This window comes from Mizuhopecten yessoensis, unplaced genomic scaffold, assembly GCF_002113885.1.
Source record: "Mizuhopecten yessoensis strain PY_sf001 unplaced genomic scaffold, ASM211388v2 scaffold6505, whole genome shotgun sequence".
In the NCBI taxonomy this organism is placed as follows: Eukaryota; Metazoa; Mollusca; class Bivalvia; order Pectinida; family Pectinidae; genus Mizuhopecten; species Mizuhopecten yessoensis.
The window spans coordinates 695,807-708,837 of record NW_018406583.1 but is presented as its reverse complement, the minus strand read 5'-3'; the positions used below and the strand labels follow the sequence as shown (position 1 = coordinate 708,837).

Here is a 13,031-nt window from a genome sequence, read left to right as displayed (position 1 = left end):
CCAAATACGGGAAATAGAGATAAAATCCTTCTTCTATCGTAGGGATTAAGTGATTTTTTATCCTTATTTAGTCTGGAGTACCTTGGGCCAAGGAGACTCATTTTTGTATACACAGAAGATTTGGCCCTATTTGGGGACAGAGGAGCGGGGCCCAATAAGGAAAATAGAGGTAATACCTTTGACTTCGAAATCCTTCACCTACCATAGGGACTTACTGTTTCATCCTAATTTGGTCTGGAGCATCGTTTGGCAAAGGGCACTTAATTTTGTTTAAACGATGGGTGTTGCCCTTTTTGAGCAGGGGTTATAGGAGGAAAAGGGTTTGTTTGGTTTGGTTTGGTATTGTTTAACGTCTTATCAATAGCTATGGTCATTTAAGGACGGCCCCCTGTGTGCAAGATGTGTGGGTGTAGTGTATGCGTGTGTGTTTTGGGAGGCTACGATATGTTCGTGTTTGTCTCCTGGTGATAGCGCGGAACTGTTGTCGACTTTATAGTGCTACCTCACTGAATCATACTGCCGAAGACACTGAGCAGGACAACCACCCGGTCACATTATACTGACAACGGGCGAACCAGTCGTCAGTTAAGCAGGAGTAGAAACTACCATTTTACAGATTCCGGTATGGCTTGGAAAGGGGACTGAACCCAAAGCATTCCTCACAGGGGCGAACGCTCAACTAAAGGCCAAAAGTGAGGCATTGTCAAGAGAGACATTAGGAAGAAGAAAGTTGTTCAGAAAGAGGATAAAAGATAAGATCTTAAATTAAGTCGCTCTTTCGATCATGCAATGGGGGCAGCAGGTACAATTATTACGCTCTGAGCTGCTTGTTTAAAACATTGGGAGCAAAAAGTGTCCTGATGCACCTTAAAATATCATTTATCTAATTCTTTTAAACATGCTGTGTAGATTAATCGCGATATTTTATATAGTGAGCTATCTAAAGAGACCTTTGTGTTTCAGTACATGTGTATGTGACATGCCAGTCTGCAATTAAGACTTGTTACCGTTTTTTGGATACAGAGGTATCATAAGCTAAGAATAAGAAATGACTAAGCTAAGAGGAAAGGAAGGTTGTGACTCTATCTTACTCTTGTATCCAGACTGTGTATGTATACTCTGGTTACCGGAGGTGGTGCCTACGTGATATATGTTTTGTGTGCAGTGATGGACTGGTGATATTGTGCTAAGAAGGCTTAGACATGGTTGACACACTCTAAGGTAGATATATGCCCAATAGTGTAGATTGAATAGCAAGGACATTACATGCATAGATGAATAGTTTCTCATTGATATGATGTACCATTGCTTGTTTTCTGTATAAAAACAGTTAGTCAATTGTGTGAAAGTGAGAGTAGATATGATATACTTTTGTTTTAAAGATATGTTGTAGTTAAATATTGAAAATAATGCAAGTTTAGGGAGCTGTCACTGCTGAAGGGCTTGCCTGAGGTACACTCATGAAAAATAGGTGTTTAAAGGAGACCAGTTTTGGAGTCCAAGAAGAACTGGGAGTACAGACGTGTTAAGGGCTATGTCTTCGATTTTTGTAGCTGCGGATTGTTAGCTATGTGATCCTCTCAGGTGTTGTCCTGGCTATGAAGGGAACCTTGTAATATAATGTACGAACTGCAAATAAACATTTAATTAGAACTTTGATGTTTGATTGTGTTTAGGTCATGTACGGACGTTCCACCATGTAATGTGCCAGAGGCAGGGTGTGTTGGTGAATTTTCCACCTTGTGATAGCGCGGGTCTGATTCCGACTTGTATAGTTATTTCTATGAAATACCATGCCCCCGAGGGCACCCAGCACAGCATTTCGTCTGGTCACATTATACTGACAACAGGTGAACCAATTATAGGGAGTAACAAGTACCATTTTAAACATCTTTGGTATGTCCCGGCCTGAGGACAAGACCGATTGCCTTCCTCACCTGGGAGATCGCTCAACATTAAAGCCAAATTTGAGGTATTGCCAAGAAAGGCGCTGTGAAATAAATGATAGATAGAGGGAAGAAGATTGATATGCCAAATGTTGCAATGGGTGCAGCAGATTTATTTGTGTTGCTTTTGTATAGCCAAGTAGAGATAATCCCAAATGTTTTCCGTCTCTCATGTGTTTCTTTTCCAGAACCCAGTGTGTGCGTTTCGTCCAAACAATGACCTCGATTGAACCCAGGGAATTTGTTGAGGAAGAGAGCGCTCGATCACTTAACATCAACAAATGGAAAAAAAGTATTGACGAAACTTGCTGACATATTTTCGAAAGACATGAGTTTAAGGAAAAAGAGAATGCGTGATCCTGCTATAGTTTTAGGGAATTGCCTGCAGAAGGAATGCATCATATTTCATGTATTTGCATATTAAAAGTCAGACAGTTAAGAGCTTTTGGAATGACAGTGACAACACAGTTATAGACTACCATAAGTAGTTTTATATCTACAACATTTAGTACTGTATATGCAAGTAACTGCAATCTTATAACTAGCCGTACATACATTAATTAGTGTAGTAAAGTGTGGGGCAGACACATCGGATATTTATTTAATCATCATCATCTGTCATATATCGATATATACAAGATATCAACTGATAAGAATGCATGCAGTACCGTTGGGAGACCCAAACTAAACTTCAGGATTAATGTTTTAATAGCAATAGAGGTTATATCTAAAAGTGGCCATGAACCAACTATTTCTACAATAACGACTAAAACAAGTACTAACTGTAATTACAGAAGTCCTCCAAAATGCCCCCACAGTCGCAAAGATGCACCAGAAAAAGATCGCAATGGCATAATACACCAACAATATACATACTAAATTTGACCATCAAACAAATTCCAAATTACGACCAATCTGAAGCCTTTGTGTGGATTCTATAACGTAACCTATGTGGTTGTATCGCAGTACCCTTATACCCCTATACAAAATATAAACTTTATTTATTTTACAACAATAATGGAACAAGTTATTTCAACTTACATTAATCACTCTTGTTGGAGCATCCGTGTGCTTGCTATGTGGTTGCTATTGCAACGAAACGTATGCGGTTGAATTTGCAGTCCCCTAATACCCCTATATACTAATTTTCATCAAAATCGAAACATATCTAATCTTCGACCAATCGGAAGCCTCCATGCCGTGTGGTTGCTATGGCAACGATCTGAACATAAAGACTTGAATGCACAACTACATATGCCCATTATTAATCATGTGAAGCTATGCCTTTCGGTTTCCGAGAAAATGGTCGGACAAGTTCACGGCGGAAGAATAAGAAGGAACTCTGTTTGAGGGCCATAACAAGCAAAGAACGAAAGTTGTAAGTGGTGAAACTGTACTTGTCCAACGGTGATGATCAGTTATCTCACTTTATCTGAAATATTGTCCCTCTGCTGTTGCATCTAGTACCAAACAAATGGCCTACATAAAGTAGTGTATATTGGGTATCGTATTTCTTCGGAATCGACGGTAGTTCTAAAGGAATAAGGAGTGCGGAAGAAATAGGCTCATTCGATCTGTCGGCCAGCTAGCTCTATTAAACGATGGCCGCCGATAACGGCTGTAACATTTTATATCTAATATGTATATGACTTGCACATGTACATTTTTTTTTTAAATTTGTACATGTACATTATTTCTTGAAAACTGTACGTTAACACATCTTATATCTATTAACATTGGCTATACACGTAAGACGATAATTGTTTCAAAAGATACATAGATAAAATTAAAATAAGTATCTCATATATTGGACACATGCTTCTTTTTGATATTCATAATGATGTAACACTGCCACATGGTATGTACAATGAGTTTTAAAACTACAATTTGCAGGGAATCGAAAAAAATAAACTTTATACGACCTTTCGTTTTCCAATTGAATATTTACCTAATGTGATCTTTTCACTCCTTTTTTCAAGACCGGAATGGTCATTTGTAACCGTACAAGTGTATTCACCCCGGTCATTTTCCTCTAGTTCATGTATCGTCAGGCTAAAATCTTGATTCAATTCATATCTATAGGAAGGTACCTTTTGATATAGAGGAAAACGGTATTTGATAAACAATAAATATTTTATGCCAGTAATCAGTGCACTAGGGTAAAAAATGCCCCTCATACACTAATTTATATAGTTACGTTTTTTTTATTCTATTTTGAAAATCTATTTTTTAGCGAAGTGTACGTTTGGTTTACCTGCAATAGCATAATTCTCTGTTTTAAATATGTTCATAAATCACAATGCTGCATGAAATCGAACTTTACTATTCACAGCTTTATTGGTGAGTGTTTAATATCCTTTATCTTCAATTCGAAAGCCTGTGGTGCTTAATGTACATCAGGTTAGCTGCTCAATATTATATATATAAATGCTATCCAATTCCTTGTTGGTTAATTTTTCATATTATTTTTCCAACATGACTTTAATAGTCTATGAATCATTCAAAATAACAATAGGAAGACCAAACCGTGATGGGTTCTTTTGATTTCCATTCACATCTGTCAGCACCAACTGCGTTGCATTTAAGGGTTACATGTGAATTTGTGTAACACTTGTATCGCTGCTTTTCTATTTGAATTGTTGGTCCGACACCTGAAGAAGAAATGATGATAAGAAAAGAACGTCATCAAATAAAGTCTAATCAAGCCATTGTTTTGTCAATATTTTGTCAAACGATGTGTGTATGTATTGTATCGTTTAACAGCCCATTCACAACTCGAGTCATTTGGGCGAAACAAAGAAATAAAATAGAAATTCCTAAAAAGGGAATTCATAAAAACCAGAAACAAAAACGTTAAAAGGTGTAAAAAAAAAAGTCAAAATATATCAATACCAAACTAATTGGTTGTAAAATATATCCTATCTTATTATAGAGATTAATTGAATGTAAATAATCATACACTGATTGCACAGAAACTGTATCAAATAAACGTTGCATAGAGGGTACATTATAAAATCTGTCACGGTTTAGTTTGACTGTGAATGGTAAATCACATGAATGACAATAATGCTGGTCTTTCATACGTAAAATGTAACTACATGTGATGTAGGTATGGTCTAAGCGAAGTCGCGACAGGACAACTTCCTCTCTGCAGTCTGCTCTACCTATTGCATATGAACTGAAAACAACTTCAAATTTGATAATAGATATAGAATACATGTACCTGAAAAGAATAACACTGCATCATATAGTCCTTCTAGGATTTATCGGCGATGCTAGGGGCAACAACGTTTGAAATCCAAGTTGGTCTAAACTACTGTTGAAATAAAAGTTCAAGTGCCTAACACCTCTTAATCGATAAATATCAAACAATAATTTGTTTTGTGTATACATTATGAACCATGCTACTACTCAAAAGAGATAATTTGGGCCATCAAAACAATAGGAAAAACCTCAGGGACTAGACAATCCATAGGCAGTGTCTATCACCTTGCATATTGAAAGAACGTAACACAAATACAAACAGGTGGTTGCACCTTTGAATTTTGATATCAAATTTGTTAATCTTTTCATTGAGAAAAATATAAATTTAATCAATTCTTTTATTTTTAATGATTTTATCGCTGACCTCACAAAGATATCAGAGTTTTGGAAAGTGGATCAAAGATATTCGTTTAAGGTAACTTGATAGCACTTTATGTGGAGTACATATTGGCCAAATTTTAGAATCCTTGGTTTTTCATTATTGTTTTAAAAAAAAGCCGTTTAAAAGATATACAGTTTACGGACGGACAATGAACCGTACGATAAGCTCGCATACAATTTGTTCCGAGTGAGTAAAGTACAGTTATACAAATATAATAGATATTTTTTTAAACGGAATACAAAGTCATTTTTAAACGGAATACAAAGTAATATATTAAATATGAAAGCCGCCGATTGCTGTTGTAGAACTTCACATTGAATATATCTTAAATAGAACATATTACTTATTAACAAACGCATAGGAAAGATATGTTTTGATCATCATCATCATCATTATCATCATCATCATCATCAAACGCACCATTACAGTCGCAATCATTATCACCAACAACCTTATTGTCATTATCAACCACACCACCATCGTCACTAATTCATCCTCATCATCCTCATCATCAGCATCATGATCGTCACCATTGAAATGATCGGATCAGCATCATCATCATAATTATCAACAGTGTTTCATCATCGACATCATCATCATCATTGTCTATTTGAAAAGCACTGACAGATATACCCACTCATTTACGCTTTCACTCACACAAACTCATCTACACTCTATCTACAAAAAGATAAAATTCATGAAATTGCTATATCTGATGTATACAATAGTGTCGAAAAGGATGGAAAGAGAAACAGGAAAAAAGAAGGAAAAAGAAAAACAGGAATGAATAGGCATAGCTATTCTGTTTCAAAAATATTAAAAAACAATTAATTCTAGGGATAGATACCAGAGACAGGGATGTTCATATACAACTTAAAAATACTTTCTGAATCAGCAAAATATATAACTGGTGAGTTTCAATAGAACTCATTCATAAATAACATATTTATAATAGTTAATACATGTACAGTGTGTATATATGGTTGTTAGTACGTGTATATAAGTACACTTATATATAAAATTAGTCCACAAACTCTCTTAGCCGCATCCATTTTTTCCCAGTATGCAGTAAACCACTGCACATAATATTCACCTTTAGCAGTTGCAATGTAACGTTGAACAGTGTAATGGCTCTTGATTTCAAAAATAAGCGTGTTCTTATTCAAAATTCTACTGTTCCACCTAAAGCTGTAAATTTTGCTTAATCATTAAAAGTATTCCGTTGTTGCTCTTATTAAATCGTTCTGTTTGTGTAAACAATCCTGATATGAAAGCGAGATTGTATTGCATTATATAGGAATTAGCAATGCATCTAAAAGAGATTCAAAATTTTGCAATAAGAACTGAATTTCTTAAAATTCCCATGATAAATGCACTTTTAGATTTTTTACTAATTGATTACAGAAAGTACACAGAGGAGTATCAGAGATACCCACTTGAACTGAACTAGAAACAGTGAACCTTTAGCAGAGAAAATAAAACTTTCCAAGTTTACTTGAACATATTGTGAAAAAAAATTAAAAAAAAACGGCATGTCATTATCTGTAAAAATTACTGCAGCCATAACGACTTCGAAAATTAGAAAATCTGTGTTTATGTGAAAAACAATATTAACACTTGAAAATTAAATAAGTGTTATCCTTCTTGATTAAAACAATGTTTATAACTTTACCTTTATTGTACCATTCTCTACGACACTGACTTTCTACCAACATATATTTGTCTATTAAACCATATTGGAGTTTTTGCGACCTCTTTCCCTTCAGGATATCTTTTCAGAACTGGTTATTGCATGTTAATAACATTCTGCCATTTACCTTCACTAAGGAAAAATACCTTTTACTCAACTCACTTTCAGGAAATTAATAAAAGACTCCAAATTAACAATTTCAATACACCATATACATAGTTTTGACTAATACCATCCCTCTTCACCAGTTTTACTGTTCTACATATACTCAAACAGGATATAATTCAAAGTTGATATATGAGTGGCTTCTGGGTTAGAAAGGCAAAAAAAGATGAATGAATTGAGAAAGCATAAGTGATTTTATAATATGAATTTTCCTTATAGTGGTCTTTGAAGTTCATTTCTTGTAAAAACTGACATGACTTAATTACATAGAGCCAATCCAAATAACATGTGTCTTATTTTTTAGAAATTTTAGAAAAACTGTGACAGTGACAGTTAACTCCCTAGTAGAATAGCTATAATTATTTGAACGTACCGCAAAACAACCTTACTGCTTTTAAACATATAGAAATATTCAGTAGTAAAACCAGTCGATCCTGGACTTTTATTTATTTTCAGCAACATATTGGAACCCCTAGACGACAACACAGTCGGGGCGCAAGAAAATAGAGGCATTTAAATCATCAATCCCTATTAAATAAAGCTCAGTATCGCATGCGTCCTTAACCCCTTCCACATTACTAACATTCTGGTGTCTGTATAAAAAAAACATATATATATATACACTTTAACGGCAAGCGCCTAGCTATAGTACTAGTCTATAGTAAAACGTGGTAGGTAGTCACCGCGCGTGAGAAGCGTCAGTCCATAGTTGATAAAAAAAAGTTTCTAAAACGCATTTTTCCTACAGGTTGATATGCTGGGAAGACAGGTATTGAAGAGAAAATACCTTAATTATTAAAGATTAATGATGAAAATCTATATCAGAACCAATGATAAAAACTACTTTTTGGCAGAGCGCTGTTTAAACCGTCCATTCAAGGTGCGCGTGGCCTTGACCTCACTCTGAATAATATTTATGACGTTATCTAATAAAATGACTGCAAACTGACTAACTTCATTACATCCAATGTGGGATTTCCTACTGTTACGCCCTCAATTAGGGGACACAAAGGCGACATTGCAATATTTGTGATCTTTATATATCTTCTAACTACCTTTTATTTCCTAGCACCTTTCTTTGCAATACCTCAAGTTTGGCTTTTATATTGAGCGTTCGCCCAGGTACAGTTGTTGGATCGCACAACGTTACACGATGTGTGGTGGGCGCACGATGTGTGCACGGTGTGTGAACGATAAAAAATTGGACGATCATTGCTTGCACACATTTGTGCGGACGATTGACGAACGTTGAGCGATAGCAATCGTGGTTGGTGTAAAACGAGGAATAGCTTAACAATATATACGGTTTGGTGTTTAAACATATAAACTTGATATTTTTGTTATGTTTCCCTACTCTAGCTTCATCTACAAACTTATCTTTCTGTCTAAACTTTCTTAAGTTAAGAAAAGGCGTTTTCGGTGTTTTTTAAACGACCTTAATCGCCACATGTAAAATTACAACACATTCTTGGCAACTCAGGTAAACATAGCCACTTTGTACCTAGACCGTAGTTGTCCCCCGCCCGGGGCACTTACGTAACTCACCAAGGTGTGAAAACCAGGTGAAGGGGAGTTTTAGATTAAAACGAATGCAAATAGCAAATACTAAACGTCCAGTTGTGTTTTCATAACGGTATACGGTATCACATATCAGCTCTATACCCGTCTGACACAGGCCAGGTAACACTCCGGTCACTCATCAAATTGTTATTTACCTGTTCTGTTATCTAGCTAGGAGCTAAATCCATTCTTGACAGTCTAACGGTCACTGTAATACTGTGTTTCATGCATTGTAAAAATGTATATAATCTTAATTATTGTGATGAGAAATTACAATAATAAATACAGTATACATTATTGCATACGAGCCTTCGGTATTTTTTTTTATTCCATAATACTGATCAACAAATTGTACCGAATGGCACAGTTGTGCGGAGAGAAGCGCACAACGGGTCGAACGATTGTTAAATCGCCCAGTTGTGCGCACCATGTGTGGACGATGTGCGGACGGGGTGTGAACGATGTATGCACGAGGTGCGCACGGTATTTTTTGTGCGTTGTGCGGTCACACAACCGTAAGAATGGAAATGGGTTCCGTCCCACGGCCGAGACATACCAAAGTTCTTAAAAATGGTAGTTGTTATTCCCTGCTTAACGTTCAGTATTTAGGATATATTGACAACAACTAGTTCATCCGTTGTAGGAATTATGTTACCGGGCGAGATGCTGTGTGCTTTTGGCATTGTATTTCAGTGAGATAGCACCATGAAGTGGGCATCAGATCCGCGTTATTTCATAGAGGCAAGTATAGCAACATTCCAAATACACGCTTACGCATTGAGGCATATCCTTAAATGACCATAGATGTTATTAGGACGTTCAACAAAATAAAACCAAACCAAACATTAAATTGTGCACAAAACGTGTATGTATAAATCCACATTAAGTATGGCATCTATAACCTTAGATCACTAAACTAAACGGTAAAATCTTAGAAATGAATACTGAGATATATTGTTTGAAGCAAAATAGTTATTTATATTTAACGTATATAACATGATATTGTACTTACGGAGATTAACTTGTTGTTGTTCTGTTGTGCCATTAGAACCGGTTGCGGTACAGACATAGAAACCACCATCGTCTATTTCCACTTTTAGTATCCTAAGAGAACAAATACCACCTGAAAAGTGAACTTTGTATCTGCCATCATTTTTGTCTATTTTCTGTCGTGTCCCGTCTTTGAAAGTACTCCAATATGCAGAAATTGCATTATCTACCTTACATTTGATTACAGCAGATTGATTCACTTCAGCCACAGTAGATTTTTCGACAGGAGCGATGATTGGTTTTGGACCAGGACGAACTGAAAGATGTGGGTGCGATAAATTAATTAAAGATATATTAGTAGATCTTAAAGACCAATGATCCAAATATTAACACATTTGATATTCATAAGTAATTGAAATAATCAGCATCACAATCGGTTATTTATTATTATATCACTTTAGCAACATAACGTTAGGATGAGTAACGCATTCGTCTGAACATTTTACAGTGTGAGTATAAGTGCAATAAATGGATTATTTGAAAATAAAGCTCAACCAATCAACAGCCCAGCCCGTTTATGCGTCAATTTAGTCTTAAAATGCCCACGTAGCTTTTTCAAACTTAAACCACGCCTTTTACTGACAGTTCGTTATACTTATAAACTGTAACACCCCAAAAATGCGTTTGGACTGGCCACCATTTCGAAAATATCAATTTTCTTCGTGAGCTATCAAGACGAAAACGAATCAGGGAGCCAGATTTAGCATATCCCATATTGGCAAACAGAGTTTGCGCAGGCATATTAAGCACATCTTTCTAACGTATACGGTAAATACATCGTAAAAGGTTTTTAATTTCATCCCGTCGCATTTCCGCATTGCGGCATCGGAGAGTTCCATATTCGTGACGTCACGTCATTATCGAGCTATTGTGACGTCACGTCAAGTGAAATGAGGTGTCAGATAGAAGTTTCGCACACACCTTTCTAACGCTGGACAGCTCTATCTTACACACAGGGAAATGAGATAATATACAGTACTCCTTCATTAATTGATTCCTTTTCTTTTTTTAAATAATTTCAATTTTCATCAGAATCTGTTTCAATACCGTGAAAGAGATTCATTCAATGATTTATAACAGTTTTGTAATGATGGTGTGCTACCTAGACAATAATCTAGTTTGGAGTTATCTCCTTTTTATCAAAACGTTTTTTTACAAAATGTCAACAAGGTCGAATGGCGGTCAGAATTTCTTACATTCGCAACACCAGGCATGCTACATTATTCGGCATGGCTCCTGTTGTACCGTTATCTCTCTGATACGATTCAGTTACGACACCAAAACATGGGTCAATAACGGACATATCAAATATGTTTATTCCAAACTTATAAATTATGTAATTGTCGATGAGCATAATTCATATAAGTTATGGTTCAGAATACTAATGTCATGATTTTAATTTTAAATTTGTTCTGTTTGCGACTTCTTATATTTGTCCTTATTTAACCAAAAAACATTCTATCACAGTAGTTGTTCAAATGACAATGTTAGGTCAAGGATGAAACAATCACATCACTGTAAACATTCTATTTTTAGTATGGGTAATAGGCTTACATAACAAAACGAGTCAATCATTAATATTTCCAATATATTCGAATTCATTAAAATTGTCTTTTTAACTGTTTTATTTGATATTGAAGACATCAGGAAATGCCAATACCACTCACTGCTAAATGAACTCTTCCATAGTTATGCCTCCAGCCCTCCCATTTTCACTGTTTATTCTCTTTTCCATTAAAATATTCATGTATTGTTGTATAAATGTTTGTTCAATAATTTACCAGAAAACTAAATATAAAGTTAATAAAGTTTAATTTCTTTTAAATATATTGCGTAGGGGTGAACTTGGAGGGAAATGGAATAGGTGAAGATGTTGAGATGGAGGTAGGATTTGTTAGAAGTATAACATATATTTCTTTTCTGAATATATATATATATATATACAGCGACGATGTAGTTGCAAGAGAAATTAAAGAGAAATATGTTTATAAAAGTCCTCAAACCCAGCCTGAATGCACAATGATTTTAGCAATGCACTGTATGTAGTTGTTTTCTTTGTCTTGGTATTGTTTGTGACGTCACTATGCTTGTTTATTTATGACGTCACTAAAATTGTTGACTATACAAATATTGATGACGTCATCTAACCAACGGTGATAAATAAACATCAATCCGCCCGAAGAAGCCCTAGAAGGCAGAAAGGCCTAGCGGACGATCTGAAAAAAATGTTTTTATTCTATATATATATACATATAAAGGACTCGTTTGAAAATAACTGAACACAAAATAACCATGATTATATTATAATGTAGAGTTTCAGAATTTTAGAAATAATCAAAGTTTACATAGATTGAGGTTAAAACATAAAACCTTTTTTATTTATGTAATATACGTGAGGAAAGCGTTGGACACTTGCATCGTAGTTGTTCATACCAGGCACCAGGACAAAATAACAGGCATTAAGAACAACTGTCCAATTAACGAATTCAGATATTGTATTTGAATACCCGTCTTTAAAAGAAAACTCCACAATATTATTCATTTGTATACTAATAATAAAATACAATATGTACTCCTCAATGAAATAGAAAATACGCTTTATTTCTAAATAGTGCTCAACAATCACTTTGAATCAGGAATATTGCCATGAAGAAAACTTAGAAACAACTTAAACAGTTGTCACTATTTTTATATATTTTGTTCCTGAGCTTTCTATATTGAACGATTAAATTTAAGTTATGAATTTCCCATTCACTCCGAATAAATCTAACACTTTCCGGACTGTATTCTTTAGAATATAAATAGCACTGTATAGTCTTTCTTTCTTTAACCGATTGTTGACAGTGAATTTCAATCCATTTTTGAAAACAAAAGTAAAACCTTTTGAAGTTTCTACTTTTGTTTTCAAAATGGATTTAAATTGAAGGTTATAAAACAGTTCAGGGAGTCAACAGTGTAGAAAGTTGTGAGGTTT

General features: G+C 35.1%; 1 protein-coding gene across 5 annotated transcripts in view; it reads right to left on the bottom strand.

Moving 5' to 3' along the window:
* Nucleotides 1-13,031, bottom strand: part of LOC110452248 (interferon-induced protein 44-like) — a 51,879-nt gene that overhangs the window by 29,759 nt on the left and 9,089 nt on the right. For all 5 annotated transcript variants that reach the window (XM_021500637.1, XM_021500636.1, XM_021500635.1 and 2 more), the window contains exons 3-5: nt 10,020-10,313; nt 4,473-4,597; nt 3,895-4,036 (exon numbers count right to left, since the gene is read on the bottom strand). In XM_021500637.1, the coding sequence (XP_021356312.1) occupies nt 3,895-4,036; nt 4,473-4,597; nt 10,020-10,313 (561 nt within the window). The remainder of the gene's footprint in view (nt 1-3,894; nt 4,037-4,472; nt 4,598-10,019; nt 10,314-13,031) is intronic.